The sequence below is a fragment of the Magnolia sinica genome, chromosome 17, assembly GCF_029962835.1.
Source record: "Magnolia sinica isolate HGM2019 chromosome 17, MsV1, whole genome shotgun sequence".
Taxonomy (NCBI): domain Eukaryota; kingdom Viridiplantae; phylum Streptophyta; class Magnoliopsida; order Magnoliales; family Magnoliaceae; genus Magnolia; species Magnolia sinica.
Genome location: NC_080589.1, coordinates 68,468,866 through 68,485,820, shown reverse-complemented (window position 1 = coordinate 68,485,820; position 16,955 = coordinate 68,468,866). Strand labels below are relative to the sequence as shown.

The following is a 16,955-nucleotide window of genomic DNA, read 5'->3' as shown; positions in this document are numbered from 1 at the left end:
TTGCACATCCTCTAATCCTTTGACAAAGCATTCACCTATGTCCATCCATGTTTTTTTTATTTTTTATTTTTTTGAAACGACGATGATATTTTTGTTTAAAAAAAGGCCACAACCAAACACTATAAAGGAAAAACGAAAAATACAAATGTAGAACCATAGAGTACAAATCAAACGAAAAACCCAATTAAACTTCCCACTTAAGAACTTCTCACTTTTGCCCACTCCTTTACATTGAAAATCACCTTCCTAATAACAATTTTAATACTTTCCTTTTTATTTCTAAAACACCGATCATTCCTTTCCCACCACAGAGCCCAAAGGACTGCTAAGAAGCTTATCCTCCACACTCTCTTCCCTGCCTTCCCTATTCACCCACGATGCCAAGATAAGAGAAAATCCTCTATTGATCTTTGGAGCACCCAATCAACCCCAAATAGCCGCAAAAGATGATTCCACACCTCCCATGCAAAAGAACAATGGATAAAGATATGATCTACTGATTCTGCATCTTTGTAGCACAAGAGATGAACAATGGGGAGAATCATGTTCCTCTTACGCAAGTTATCAATTGTTAGCACTCTATTCCTCCCAACAAGCCAACCGAAAACCACCACCTTTGAGGGACTGCTGTATCGCCATAGCCAAGATGTAGGGGCTGCCCAAATAAAGCCGTCCCTATCACACATTGATCGATAAAGCAATCTAGCTAAAAACGAACCTGACTTTTCTTTTAGCCATTTTATGGAATCTGGCTCTAATAGCCTTGGAGAAACCTTCTCTAATAGTGGAAAAAGCTGCAAAAGTTCTTTAGGGCCTGTTTGGCCGGGCGAATCCCATAGGATTAGGAGGGATGGGATGGATTCTAAGGTAATGATGGTGGTGTCAGTGGATTGGTTTAAGATCCATGGGATTGCTATATCCCGGGACAAGTTCACTGGGTCTGTTTGGCACACCCAGCATATCCCGGGATTTTACCTTCTAATCCGTCCAACCAAGGGATGGGATCAATTTTAAGGTAATTATGGTGATGTTAGTGGATTGTTTTAAGATCCATGAGATTGCTTATATCCCGGGATAAGTTCACCGGGTCTGTTTGGTTCGTCATGCATATCCCGGGATATCGCAATCCCATCCCTCCTAATACCATGGGATCGGTCTGGCCAAACAGGCCTTTAAACTCTTCGTTGCGTAGATTCCTTCTATGGCACGGAGACCAAGTGACTACTCCATCCCTCACCGTAAAATAGCTACTAACCTTCATCCCCTCTTCCGAAGCTAACCTCGCTAATAATGGGAACCTCTCACACAACCTCTTCTGAAGCTGACCCCACTAATAATGGGAACCTCTCATCTCCCACCCACCTATCCCTCCAAAAGTTGATACTTCTGCCATCCCCCAAACTGAAGCCTATACCTTCCCATACTTTATCTTTCAATGACGCCACTAATTTCCAAAGAGAAGAGGATCGATACGGTGAGGATCCTTTTATCCACCAACCCCTTTCCTCTATCCGATATTTTCTAGCTAAGACCTCTCTCCATTTGGCTCCCCTATCCTCCCCAAACCTCCAAATCCATTTTCCCAACAAAGCTAGATTCTTCTCCTCTAGCTTTAGACTTTGGACACTTAAATATAGACATGAAGTAGACCGGCATATTCGACATTGACACTTTGATCAGAGTCATTCTCCCACCCATTGATAGGCACCTTGCTTTCCATTTAGACATCTTCCTATCACATTGTCCAATCTCTTTGTTCCACATGTATTTCGACAATTTTCTAATACATAACGGTAAACCAAGGTGGGTTGTCGGAAAAGAAGATTCTTGACAACCGAACTGTAATGAGAAATCCCAGACTTGTTCTTTGGATATCCCAACTGTTATCTGTAGGAAGTGCAGGTTCCTCTTTCTCTGTGATACATTCATCATCAGATTCCATATCTAATAAGCATATAGGATCAAGTCCTTGGTCGTTCTCTCTCTTTGCATGACGGACTTCGAGCTGGAGATTATATTTCACAAAGATGAGCATATTCAATCTCTATTGCTTGAGTCTATTCCTCTTCTTTGAATGTATCTGCAATGAACGTAATATTATATAACATAAGGCTATTGGTCCCTACATGGTGAATTCCTAAGTAGAGTAATGAATTCAATAATGTCTCACCTACTCAAAAGTGCTCCAGTTGCGCTCACAACCAGTAGCACTACATGTCAAACTCAAAATACGAATAGCCAACTTTTACAATTCCAAACACTCATCTTCGTAACTCTCGCACCATAAACCTAAAAAACAATCATATATAATTATATAAATAAACTAATTCATAAACAATGGGCACACGCCGCAGACCTTCAAAAGCAAAGAAGCAAAATAATTGTAAGTAAAATTACCTGGTTGCTTTGTCATTCTAGTTATTTTTGTCGTCTCTCTTCTAAATAAAACATATGTCCTTTTGAACTTATCCATCTGCTCATCAATGGTGACCATGTGCCTTGAATCCAGGACCATTCTTTCCGCTATATCATCACCAACTTGTGGGCATGCGTTCGGGCCAGGTGGTGTTTCATTCGAAACATACCTCTCCAATATGCTTTCCAACAAAAATTACATCTTAGGTGGAGATTATTGTTCTCATCCATCTTTGAACAATATTTTCATGTAAGATCATTGTCCTTGGTCTTCAATTTCTTTCCCATCTCCAATGTTAAAAAAGAACCAACATATAAGTGACAACCCTTCATGTAAAGAAAAAAAATGTTTTGTCTCCACACAAACATAGAAGATAATAAATCATTAAAAAATGAGAAAACTATTGAACATTTGAAATAAATGAGAAAACTCTTGAAAAAAAAAAAAAACTATTTAGGCCAACATAAATTCCAAATCTCACCATTCTCTCAAAAGAATTAAAAGAAGTGATATTATAATGTATTTGGGGCCTAAATAACTTTTAAACACAGAAGCCCTAAACAAAAATTGCAAAAAACTGAAAAAAAAAATGAAAAAAATCGAAATATACTAATTTTCTCTCCAAAAAACGCATATTTTCACCTAAATATGAAAGAAATGAAATAGACAAGAATAAATGCATATTTCATATGTATTCTTACCTATTTTAACATAAAACTTGAATGCATCAAGCAGCGTTCGATTCCGTTGAGCAACGAAAAAGATATGTCGATTTCCTTCTCTAGGTTTCCTATGGTCCAAAAGTCTCCAAATTTCTCAAAACTAGCAAAGTGTTATTCTAACTGGTGTGGGGCCTAAATACCTTTTTAAACAAAAAGCCCTAAAACTTTTATGGAAAAAAGAGGAAAATATCGATTTTTATACCGGAAACTGCTGGTTTTTTAAAGGCATTATCAAATCGTACAATTCGATTCGAATCTTACAATTCTTACTAGATTGAGATTCACACATACGATTTGTATCATACAATCGTATGATATGATTAAAATCGTACGATTTGAATAGTAAATTATACGATTTTGACAACGCTGTTTGCGCGTGGAATTTAGGAGCATTGATAGGTGAGAATATGGAGTTTGTACTCTTTGGTTTATTGCCTTCATTACCATAAGAATGCCGAGATCTCATGAGAGCAAGAGAATTATCAAGATCCTGAGATCCGTCGAGGGTGAGAGATTCACCAAAAGGGAGTGGAGCTGCGAGAAGTAGATAGAGCGAATGTAGGAGGGGAAGCTCCAAAGGGAGTAGCGACGAGGGGAGACAGTAAGGCTAGCCAGACATCCACAAAAGCTCTGAAATTGGCCTCCATAAGGGAATGCTTAGAAAGGAGTAAGGATGAAGATGGAGATCCCCTTACCTTGGGAAATGTCAAAGGGGGGTATTGAGGGTAGTGACTTTATGATGTAGGACCGATGCATGAAACAAATATCATGTGAGATCAAGTAACAAAATTAAGGTAATTAACAAAAAAAAAAAACATAAACCTTGCCATTATCATCACAAATACTAAGAAAACCAAAAGAATATCATGCATAATCCTAGCCTAGGTTACTAAGCATCATTATACAAGATCATTAAGTAAAGGAAACAAGGATCTAATGGATGTAGGGACATCCAACTAGCATAGGGAAAGCCTATATCAAGGTGGAAGACTTAATACTACCTAGGGTGAAATTAGGGTTTTAGGAAATTAGGGAAATCTAGGAATTAGGGTTCATGGGATCAAATTCGGTGAAGGGGTTAAAGGTTTGAGGTGTGAAGATGTGGGGAATGAGGAATGAGGGTTTTAGAGGGATGGGATGTAAGGATTAGGGTTAATTGACTAATGGGATGAGCTAGGGTTTGGTGGATTATGGAAATAGGAAAGTTAGGGATTTCTAGGTTTAGGGTTAGGGTTTTGAGAAAGAGAAAAGAGGGTTTTGATTGAATGGTAATGGGAAACCAAAAAAGGACAAGGTGTGGCCTTACGGCCAACTCGAGAGGTTCACACGCGTGGCTAGGTTGGATGGGTTTTGGCCCTCTAGGGTTTGGATTGTTGATAGGTATGAGAAAGTTAGGTTTAGAAGAACAAGAATATTTGGAATGGGAGAATTGAAGAACTTAGAAAATACCTTGATGGAGAATGAAGGGATGGTGATGTGGCGATAGATGGAGATCTTGCACCTCCATTGATGAAGATTAGCCTCATACCAATCTCTCTTTCAAATCACATGGAAGTACCTTAAAATCTCATGAAGATGGAAGAAGAAGAAAAAGAGCAAAGTTTTTTTTTTTTTTTTTTTTACCCCACAATTATAGCTCTAAGAAGTTTCAATAATTACAATAATCACCATGTCTTGTGAATTTTAACGAAAACAGTCCTAGTCTAAATAAAATCAACTAAAAACACAAATAATGTGTCTAAACATAAAATAATCAAAAACTAAATTCTAAAAGATGATAAAGTCTAAAAAAATTGATGTGGATGATGCACGATCAATGACTCGATCATGTGATCCATGCAGTCCAACAGTCCGATCGTCACGCCCCTCCAATCCAACGGTCTAGATCACTCCATAAAACAGCCTATGTGCATCTTCCTAGTGTGGGGTTTTCCAAATGCTCGCACATGCACACGGTCTTCAACACAATCAAAGATACTCGCCTAGCCACAAGGAAAGTGGTGCGGCCCACCTCCTCCGATATGTACACAAAGGTGTATGTGTTGTGATGTCCTCATCACTTTAACATAATAGGGGGACAATTTTCAAGAAGATGAAGTGGCAGGCTAGGTTGGAGCTAGCAGGAGCAGGAAAAAAGGGGGCGGGTAATGGTTGAAAAGGGGTGGCTAAAACCACACTTAGGGTTTTTCCAACTCTATTTGTGAAGGGTTTTCATGAGGGTGGTTGCTTGTTAACTTTGTTAGGGTCTTTGGGAAAGCAAACGAGGTGTTCGAGGTGTTGATTCTTCATCTTTGAGGGTTAGGAACCCCTTGGGAGCTCACATTTGTTCATATGAAGATGGAGTCAGGTTAAAGAACGGTGAAAGTTTTGTAGGGATGAAGCTGCTTGTGCAAAGAGTGAAGTTTGGGCCGGAAAAGGCAAATAGGGAGGAGGAAATGTTACAGAAAGGCTAGAGGGAGTTAAAGAAGTCGAGCAAGATGGGAACTTTGTGCAGGGAATAGGGAGCAAAGGGGAAGGGGAGGCCAATATGGAAGATGTTACTGCCAGGAGGACCAAGGGAGTCGAAGCCTTGACGGAAAAATCCAAATTCTTGAAGGAGGCTCTTGTAGGGGGTGGGTCTGTGCTTCCATTGCAGAAGATAAGCGAGTAGATTGGTCTAAATGGAGCAATCTTCCTCGGGATTGGAGGTTCATGTTGATCTGAGGGTGGTGGAGAATGCTAGACCTTTACTTTATGGTCTGTGCTGGCGGAGACGAAGAAGGGATGTTGCTTTCTCAAATCAGGGTGTGGCTGAGAGCTTGCTCCGAAGGCTAACACAATTTGGATATTGGTAAAACTGGGTACGGACCTCAATTGGCTTGTCATGGCTGGGACGAGATTCAAGGTCTGCTCGATTTGTTCCATCAAGAAATGGGAGGATGGGCCTATCTTAGGGAGACGTGGCGTGGTTTCTGATTTGGGGGATCCCTCTAGAGACACTCTCGTTGTTCTATCGTTATATCCCATCCTTCACTGAGGTTCCAATGCAGATTGGACTTCAGTGGAGACCATGCTGGTCGTTGGTCCCATCCTCCGGCCTTGTAGGCTGGGGGAGAAATGCCTTCCTCACCTTTTTAGGCGAGCTTGCCTTATGGAACAAGGATGTCTTTGCTATAATTGGAGAAAGTCTTTGGGAGTTTTTTGCCATTGATGAAGCCTCTGAGGTTGGAAAAGATATGAGTGCTGCTTGCATTTGTGTGACTATCAGAGTGGGAGAGATCCAACTCAAGGTCACGAAAGAGGCATTTTTGGGTTCTCCATGCAGGTGGGGGAGGCTTGGAAGCATCGTGAAGGGGTCCGACATCCTTTCATGCAAGCATGCCGCCATTGGGAAGATGGAGCATGACTGTTGTGGTTTGGCAGAGTACGAAGAGGAGGGGCATCGGTGTGCCATTCTTTGAGAAGACTGCAAAAGGTGGATGACAATATGGAGCATCCTTGGTTGTCGGATGGGGTCAAGTGTTTTGCAAGAACACCGTTTGGTTTAGGTCCACGTTCCTTGTGAGCTCGAGGTGATGGCAAAGGATCGGAATGAGGTTCGACCCAAAGCTAAGGAGGGGTCCTAGCCTTGGAGTGACACGGAAGGTCCTAAAGGTTCGATGGAAGAGGTTCTGTCTAGAGCCTCCTTTCCCTCTAAGATAGAGTTGACGTGTGTTTAAAGCAAATCTCATCCGGCTTTTTCTCTTTCTCAAGGGGCGACATGTACTCCTTGCTTTGCTTCTAGTTGTCAATGGAGGAGCAGTGGGCGAAGCCTTTGGGACGTTGCCTCTCACCACGTGTGAAATCACCTGTGTGACTGACGCTTCTCATCCAACAAATGCCATCTCTTGTGCGATTGTCGTGGAGGAGTTCGACGTACGTGTCTTCGATGTACATGTCTTGTCCGTCTCATCTTACGTCTGCGTCACATGTGGGAGACTTTGAAGCTAGGTATTTCACCCTTGAGAAGTGACTTCTCTAACCATATAGTAGGGGGGGTTCGAGAGCCGCCACCCTCAGAAGCGAGAACGTCATCCATCCCTCGATCATGGTTTTCTCCTTCTTGAGGGGGAAGATAGCGAGAGCTTCTTCGTTTAAGGACACCTCTAGTGCAACAGCTGAAACCCCTTCCAAACAAAGATGTTGGGGAATCTAGGGTGATTATAGTAGCCAACACTGAATGCCCTCTAGGAGATGGGGTTACAAATTCAAGTATTGAAGTGATGGATACCCTGAATGTCACTCCATTGCAAATCACAAATGAAAGGGAGGTCCGTGTGACAACTTTATCTTTGAGGAGGACTTAGACTAGACTAAGGAGGTGATCAACAGGGTAGGAAGGAAGCTCAGTATGTCTTTTTAAGCTCGTGATGACTCTGTATTAGTTCATCGAACAAGGTTGTTTGGGCTTCAGGCGACCAATAGGGTGCACTTGTAAAGGTTAGAGGGAGCAGTCGAGGCTTGAAAGCACAATCAATTACGATTCATGGTTTAAGATCAACAAACTGACTAGGAGAAGACAGGTGAGGTTAATTTCCCAATGGCCATTCTTGGTTGGAACATCAGGGGGATGGGGGGAAAGTGCACCCAGATTAAGGAATTGTATAAGAAATCGAAGGCCTATATAATCACACTGAAGGAGACCAAGCTCTCTTCTTTCGACATAGCTGCTTTGGATTCTGTGTGAGGTCGGGAGACTAAAGAGTTTGTTTACTTGGATGCAGTGGGATCCTTGGGGGGCATTCTGGTGGCTTGAAATTCGAATTTGGAGGAAGGAGGACAACTGGTGTGGTGAGTTTATAATGTCACTAATTTGCAGTTCCTCTTCTACTTCCTCTCCTCTCAGGGCAGATTTTCCCGGCCATCATCAAAGAAATTTTCTGTTCTTTTTTTTTTTGGCGGGAAAGATGTCTGGTAAAGGCGCGAAAGGTTTGCTTATGGGAAAGGGTTCCAAAGATAAAGATAAGAAAAGGCCAGTCTCCCTTTCTTCTCGAGCTGGTCTTCAGTTCCCAGTGGGCCGTATTCATCGTCACCCGAAGTCGCGAATTGCAGCCAATGGAAGAGTGGGAGCTACTGCTGCTGTGTACTCGGCAGCCATCTTAGAGTATCTGACTGTAGAGGTGCTGGAGCTGGCAGGGAACGCGAGCAAGGATATGAAGGTGAAACGTATCACTCCGAGGCATCTGCAGCTTGCGATCTGAGGAGATGAAGAGCTTGACACCCTTATCAAAGGAACCATCGCAGGAGGTGGTGTCATCCCCCATATTCACAAATCACTCATTAATAAGTCCTCAAAGGAGTAGATCTCGACTCTCTCTAATTTCTCATACTCTTGCTAGAGCTGCAGTTAGACCTTGTTGATGTGGTCGTCTTGAGATGTACATCTTTACAGACCCTATGGTTTTGAAACTTGTTGCTCTCCCCTTTACTGATGGATACTATATTTCCCCCTTTTTTTCTTACTAAAAGTCTCTCTCATCTGGGTGAAAAAAAAATAAAAAAAAATAATCCTCTAGTTTCATGTAGATGAGTGATCCCCTGGTGCATCGAATGAGACTTCAACGCCATCTATTTCACCCACGAGTAATGTTGTTGAAATCGTTATTGTATCACAAATCGTAATAGGGGTTGAATCGTATCGAAGTACAAATCGTAAGATATTTTTATGATTTTTTTTAAAAAATATGAAAATATAAATAAATTAGAGAAAAAAAAAAACAATTAAAAACTTAGCAATCATCCTTTTGCCATCAATATGCACCAAGTAATACCATGTCATGATAGTGTTAAAGGATTCTTATATTTCCATTTTTTTTTTTTTTTGTCTTTCATGATTTTATTTTTTTTTCCTTAAAAAACATACAAGGATCCTTTAATAATTTACGTTCTTGTTTCCTTTCTTGAATGTAGAATCACATTGGAAAAGTGGCATTTGATTTTGCAGATTAAAAAAAATAATTTGATTTCTAACCATCATTTCACAATACATATAATTCAACATGATCATAACCATCCATAAGAACATTCCAGATAAGTCATACATCAATTTGGTGTTTCAACCAATTAAGAAATAAGAAATCATAAAAAAACAAAAAAAAAAAGAAGCTCTATGATTTAATGTTGAAGAAAATATATGTCCTTTAATCTCTTATCGGGATTTGAATTGTAAATCATAGGATTCAAATCATAAAATCACAAGATTTATATAAAAAGGGATTCAAAGGTGGGATTTAAATCGTTTTGCTTAAGATTTGACTCAAATCGTAAATCGTAGGATTTTGATAACTCTGCCTACGAGAAGGCGAAGCCCGAACCTTGAAGGACTTCTCTGGATGGGTTCAGATATTCGAGCTTATTGACATTCCGATGCCTGGGGCCAGTTTCAACTTGCCCAATGGGTAGAGTGCTCCTGTCATTCGCGGCTGGACAGATTCCCCATGGTTCAATCGAAAGGGCTTCCGTGATTTTTTTGGGGACCATAGACCTAATCTGCCCGACACAGGGTCTGATAGCTGGAGTCCCAGACCTTTTAGGTTTGAATTGGCATGGCTGGAATCAGAAGGATTCACTGATCTTGTGAACGGCTGGTGGCAGTCCTTCCAGGTTGATGGTTCAGCTGGTTTTAGATTGCACAAGAAGCTGAAGCTTTTGAAAGAAAAGCTGAATGCTGGTCTGAAGCTACCCTCCCTCTCCCTCTCCCTTCTATTCCTATGCCATCTGAGTTCACTGTTCACAAAAGAGGAGAGGAAAGAAATCTGGGTTTGACCCACGGTCTAACGGCTTGATCTGGATTTACTAGTAGTGGGATCCAGTGTGGAGTGTGGACCCAATCTGATGATCTAATGGACTGTCCTCCATTTGGGTAGCTCTTGTTGAATAACTGTACAAAAATTAGAGTCTTCTGTCTGAAGTAGTAATTATCCAATTGCCGCTGCATCTTTTTCCCTTGGTCGGAAAAGAATAAGCTCTTGGGAGATTGAATTCCTTTGTTTTCACCTCTTTCTAGCTTACTATCAGTCCACATCAGCCCTTATAGTCCACGGAACCTTGTTATGTACTATGCATGTGTGTTATCGGGGCCATTTCCGCCAGCAAACCATTATCATCGTTGGATTGGGGGAGTGAAGAAGCTTCTCTCTCTAGATCATGGTTGATTTGAGCAGGCTGCCACCAATCCATTTCTTTGGTCTCCAGTTCAGTCCCATTGTTGGCATAAATATGACCCATCAGAGTAGTCATCTAGGCCCTTGACATGGTCCATAATAAATTGAGTCAATATGAAACATTGATGTGGTCCATCCTGGTATTCATTCTGGGCTGTTGGATAAGCCTGATCTGGGTTTAATCTGCGGTCTGATGGCCAAATGATGGATTGACTAGCGGTGGGATCTGGTATGGACCCAATTTGATGATACAATGCATTGTTCTGCATTTGGGTAGCTATTATTGAATAGATATCTAGGGAATAAATGCACAAAAATAAGACACCAGTGTAAGTACCAATTGTCCTGTTGCCACGGCGTCATTTCCCTTGCTCAAAAGAATGAGCTCCTGGGAGAGTGAATTCCTTTGATTTCACATCTTTTCAAGCTTCTCATCAGTCCACATCAGTCCGTATAATCCCCGTAACCTTGTTATGTATTAAGCCCTCCCATCTGCATCAAATCCACTTACAGAATCTTGAATTTTATTCTACATTCTATTTTCATTTGATTTTGTGTTTATAATGAATACGTTGGTGATTAAGAATGTTGTCAGCATGTTCAAGGAAGGCAACTCTTTATTTGACTCTCCTGCGAAGGGAGGGGTCTCTAGATTGGGCCCATGTATTGAAACATTCTCCGAGAATTCCCCTTGGTCCTTTCACTGAAGTTTTTGTTATTTAATAGAAAAGCATTAAGAACTTAGTTGTCTAGCACAATGATGTTGGAAGCAAAGGACTTTTGGGAACGGCTGAAGTTGGTTTCTTTATGGAGAATGAACGCTAACACTGAATATTTTACAGAAAAGGACACAACTTTTGTGTTTTTAATTAATATCCACCTTAAGCGCGCAGTGTAAGCTACATCAATCTATTTGCATTTTAAATTATGAGGAAAGAAAAAAGGAAGCAATTTTCCTGAGCCTAATTTAATGGTTTGAATGGTACTAAAAAATAACAAATAAAACTTAACAAAGAAGATAAGAGTGTCACAATAAATCATGTGCAAGTTTGAGTACTACGTCTCATTGGAATAGCATGGAAGAATACACATCAATGCATCTTTTGACAAGTCTGCATTATGGCATCATTGTGACATCCTCGTTGTTTATATGGACCACTACATACTCTGAACTTATTTTAGCCTTTTCTGTTATGGATACAGGAGTTCATCCGATTGAACTTTTTTTCTCAACCAGATGGTCCCATAATGGGAAATGGTGGCTTTAAATCCTCTACTTTAGTTCCTGGGTAGGCTTAGTATCCAGATTCTTGCTTTTTATTTCTTATGACAAAATTTCATATGATGTATACTGATTGTTTATGCATTGTTGTAGAGAAATGGAAGCATTCTATGTGGGTCCACCAACCAAAGACAAGCTCCCAAAGGTAATTCATTTCCAGAGATCTTATGGTTATTTAGCGCCCCTGAATTCTAGTAATCTTTTCAACAATCTTGCAGAATTGTCCTGCTGGATCCGTGCTGCTTGGAGCAATTTCCTATGGAAAATTCTCTCTTGGAGTAAAGAAAAAGAGCCAAAATCCACAAGAACGTCCTGTATCTTATCAAATTTCTTATGTGATGCCACCAAATAAGGTGACAGTATTCAGTGCGTTTCACCTTCAAATCAATAATTTATGAATTGGTCCAAAACAATAGATTCTTTTAAATAGGTTATGCTATGTAGCATAGCTTAGCCTTATACGTAGCTCATGAAAATAGCTTAAGTTGTGTGTAGCCTACACTATATGATAATTTGCATACACTACATGCTACATAGACTACGCCACATGCTACGTAGCTTATATTACAAGTTATTTTTCACCACAACATTAAAATCAATAAATGTTTTCAATGACTTGTTATATTTTTCTATTTTCAAATAAAAAATAGTTAATCTTTTCAATGCTTTTAGTAAAATAATATAATAGATTTAAATCAGTTTCATTGCTCTTTCTTCACCTTTATACTTAATCATTGCCCTTTCCTATTACTTTTGGTTTCACCAACTATCATGAAATTTAATTATTAAGTGATTTTATTTGGTGCAAAATATCATGAAATTGATGCAACCAAGCACAACCATGATTAAAAATCTAGAAGCTTGTAGCTTACTATGTAGCTTACGCCTCACGCTTCAGAGGGGTGAATGGTACGCTACGTGCTATTTTCTATTTAAAACTCCAAACAATGGCAATTATGATGACCTGAGGGGAAGGCTGATGAAATTATGGTTATCTCACCATAGGATAGAATTTCTTTAAGCGCTATCATCTGAATGCATACTCATAGTTTCGTTATTTTTTCATTGTTTCGTTGTGGCAGTTTGATGAGGACAAAGGAAAAGATAGTTCTACTTGCTCTAAAAGTGTCTCCGAGCGTTTGGAAGAAGAGGTAACGTTGATGACTCGTGTGCTGGCACATTCTGTTTGAATGCATTCCATTTCCAAGCATGTCCTTTACTCATGCCTTATGTGTGCCAGCATGCTTATGTTATTCCATAGCTATCCTTAAGCTCATTTGTAGCTTAGTTGCTGCTGCATGAATTTCTTAATTTGCCTGAGGCCTAGGAGGAGGAGGAAGAAGAAGAAGAAATCATCAGATCTTGCTTTCGATGGAACAGTAGTCGTATGCTCTTACAGTTTTATTTGATAGTTACTAAGGGGATCGCATTTTGCTCATCCTTTTCAAGATGTTTACTGTAGCCTTCTGTAACTTTTTCATTTTTCATTTATTTCTGCACATTTCTATTTGTAGAATGATGTTGGAGGGAAGTTATTGCTTAAAAATAGGATTGACTCAAGTCTGAGTGATTAATAACACTTTATAATATTATGACCTGAGATAAGTATCATTATACCTTCCAACTAATACCTGACTCATATCACAGTTTAACTAGCCCTTGCATAATGATTAGAGCTTTACCATGTGAATCCATGTACAATAAAGCTCATGCACACACCACACATGTGCCAGCATGGCACATGCATGCGAGATCTGTCCATCCATCAGGTGGGTCCAACCATGTCCCAAAAATAAAATCTGGTCCAATCAGCATCTGGGCCTAAATGTTGGAAACAGGTGGATGGTTTAGAATACTTCAGCCGTGTTTTTCAGAACCGTACATTTTTTTGGACCATCTGACCAGTGGATCAACCTTATTCTTGGACTAGTGCATCAATATAGTGATGCTGTTCTGATGGATGGATTGGATCTCATACCAATCATGTCATGATGGCTCATGTGGCCTGTACATGAGCATTGTTGTACACGCTTGCGGGCTTAGCTAAGCTCTAATGAGTAAGTCACTAAGTCTTCATTGCTTTAATGATTAATTCTATACTGACCTTGGGTAGTACAATTGTCTTCTTCGCCGGATGCCTATCATAGAATCTACATTGTACCCTAACATATCAATTGAGCAATAATATCCATGGTGCAGGTGTCTGACAACACAACCTCCAAAAAACTAATGTGAACAGATGCAGTAACTACTGAAGAGGACATTCAGTAAAAAAAATGCGAGCAAAGAGTGCAATAATGCAGTAGCCCATGCCGTTCTAAGTTCTCAGATGGTGGGTTGGCTTTTGTGTTGTGTGAAGGGCCATAAAACAATTCATCATCATTATCTAAGCCTTATCCCAACTAATTGGGTCCTGCTACATGAATCCTTCTCTGCCATTCCACTCTATCTGGGGCTATAACTTCATCTATACCATAGGTCATCAAATCTTTCCGTACTACCTCTGCCCATGTCCTTTTGGGCCTTCCCCTTGCCCTTTTAGAGCCTTCAGCTTGTACGAACTCACTCCTAACCAGTGCAGTCCTTGGTTTCCATTGCACATGACCAAACCATCTAAGTCTGCTTTCTCTCATCTCGTTACCTATTAGTGCTACTCCTAAATTCCCTCAAATGCATTTACTTATAATTCTATTCTTCTTTGTCTTGCCACTTATCCATCTCAGCATCATCATTTTAGCTAAACTCATCCTATGGAACTGTTGTTCCTTAACTTCCCAACATTCTGTCCCATAAAGCATGGCTCGTCTTATAACTATCCTATTAAACTTCCCTTTCAATTTGAGTGGTACACAACGATCACATAAAACTCCAGACACACTTCTCCATTTCTTTCACCCTGCTTGAATTGTATGGGCAACATCCTTCTCAATCTCTCCACACTCATGAATTATTGACCAAGATATCAAAAGTGGTCATTTTGGGAAACTTCTTGGCCAACAATCTTTATTATTCCTCACATCTCACTCCTATTGTTACTAAATTGTACTTCATTTAATCTGTTTTATTCCGACTAATTCAAAATCCTTTAGATTCCAAAGCACCTTTCCATAAATCTAGCCTTGCGTTTATGCCCTCCCTTGTCTTGTTAATCAAAACTATGTCATATGCAAACAACATACATCAATTGTCTTTCCATTGTTAATTCGTCCATAACTAATGCAGAAAGATACGGGCTCGATGCTGACACCCGATGCAAGCCTTCAATAATTGGGAACTCAACTGTCTTTCCATTAATGGTCCTCATAGTTGTTACTGCTCCCTCATGCATGTCCTCGTGAAACTCCTCTCTCTCCCAACACTCACCAGATAGCTCTCTAGGGACTATCATAAGCTTTCTCCAAGTCAAAAAAGACCATGTGGAGAGCCTTCCTCCTTTATCTATATTTTCCCATCAATTATCTAAGTAGGAAAATCGCTTTAGTGGTAGACCTCCTTGGCATGAAACCAAACTGATTTTCTAATACATTCATGTCATGCCTTAGTCTTTGCTCAATCACTTTTTCCGAAAGTTTCATAGTATGGCTCATATGTTTAATAACTTCTTCAATTTATTTGGAGTTGCACAGGTGTCGCCGCGATCTCTTGATAATTTTCTTTTGATGTGGCGTGGCGGGGGTATAGGGAAGATCGAGAGGAAAATTTGGCATATAAGTTTGTTAATAGGTATTTGGGCTCTATGGTTTTAGAGGAATGATCAATGTTTTAGGAATTGTAAGATATAGGTTTTGGAGGTTTTCCTATGGCTAAATCTCATGTCATGGAGCGGGCACTAGCATCAAAGATTATCCCTCAGTTTCCGGAATGTTGGTGGGATTTGTAAATCTTTTTGTTTTCTATACTCATAAATTTGCGGCTTCGGCCCTTCAGGAATATGATTGCCAAAGTTTTTAAAAAAAGGCTTATATGTTTAATCCCATAATAGTTAGTGCAACTTTGTATTTATTCTTGTAAATAGGTACCACGATACTTTTCCTCCATTCGTCTGGCATTTTCTTCGATCTTACAATCTTGTTGAACAACTTTGTCAACCAAAATAACTTAGTATCTCCTATACACTTCCAAACCTCTGTTGGTACACCATCTAGTCCAAGAGCCTTTCTTGTTTTCATCTTCTCAAAGCTTCTTTCACTTCAGATATCCTAATTCTACGGAAGTATCTATGGACTCTAACGTTATTTGAGTTTATGGTCCCTTCTATCTCTATGCACTCAAAGTGATTGTCATTTAACATGTTCTAGAAATAGCTTTTGCAACTTCCATTAATCTCATTGTCCTTGACTAGTACCCTTGGTCATCTCTTTCAATGCATCTAACATGATCTATGTTCTTACTCTTCTTCTCTCTCAGTTTTCCAAGTTTGAAGAATCTTTCTTACCTTCTTGTCCCCAATCTATTATAAAGATCATCATAAGCCTTAAGTTTAGCCTCACTACTTTCCTAGCAATCTTTTTTGGCATTTCTATATTGCTCTAGATTTTCATTGTTTCTAGTTCCTTTCCAAGCTTTGAAACATGCACATTTCCTGTTAATAGTTTTTTGTATGTTATTGTTCAATTTCCTTATATGATTGGCTTTTCCCTCTAGATCCTAAAACATCTTTAGCTGCTTTCCTAATGCACTCATCCATCTCACTCCACATAGCGTTATCAAGGGTCATAAAACAATATAAAATAATAACAAAATAGTGCAATATTTGCACTTGTGAAGTAGTTAGTTTTATGTCCAAGACCCCAAATAACATTACTTTAAATAATTTGCACATGTTTTGCATGTAAATGACTTATCCCTACCCTATATCCCTTTGATATGGCTCTATTAGATATGACCATTGTTGCCCTTCAAGACATGAAAGTATAACGTGCAAATGCAAGCTATCTACATTTTTGATTTTTTATATATTGTTTTGGAGTTTGTTTAAGACTTTCCAAGGTAGGATTTTTATTTTTTTTTAACACCCACACTCCACACACACACTCACCCACCCTCACCACATGGGCACTCGATCCCTGGTCTCAATAATGAAACAGAATCTATTTACCACTTAGCCATGGAACTGGACCCGGAAGTAGTAGGATAGCTTTCTCTTTCTGGATAACCTTCACATATTTCTCTAATTTTACTCGGTGATGTTTGCTTTTTTCTTGGCATGTTATAGTGATTAAAATCTGTGAATTTCGAAAGTTGAACAACTGTATTTTGTAGTGTTGAAACAGAGTCTGTTTACCACTTAGCCATGGAACCGGACCCAGAAGTAGTAGGATAGCTTTCTCTTTCTGGATAACTGTCACATATTT

At 39.7% G+C, this 16,955-nt stretch overlaps 1 protein-coding gene and 1 pseudogene across 1 annotated transcript in view; both read left to right on the top strand.

Moving 5' to 3' along the window:
- The window catches only part of LOC131230277 (tripeptidyl-peptidase 2), a 94,326-nt gene that overhangs the window by 64,224 nt on the left and 13,147 nt on the right, over window positions 1-16,955 (top strand). The window contains exons 25-28 of the mRNA XM_058226114.1: window positions 11,523-11,608; window positions 11,695-11,746; window positions 11,820-11,954; window positions 12,684-12,752. Coding sequence (XP_058082097.1) covers window positions 11,523-11,608; window positions 11,695-11,746; window positions 11,820-11,954; window positions 12,684-12,752 — 342 coding nt within the window. The remainder of the gene's footprint in view (window positions 1-11,522; window positions 11,609-11,694; window positions 11,747-11,819; window positions 11,955-12,683; window positions 12,753-16,955) is intronic.
- On the top strand, window positions 7,982-8,624 carry LOC131230278 (probable histone H2A variant 3; annotated as a pseudogene).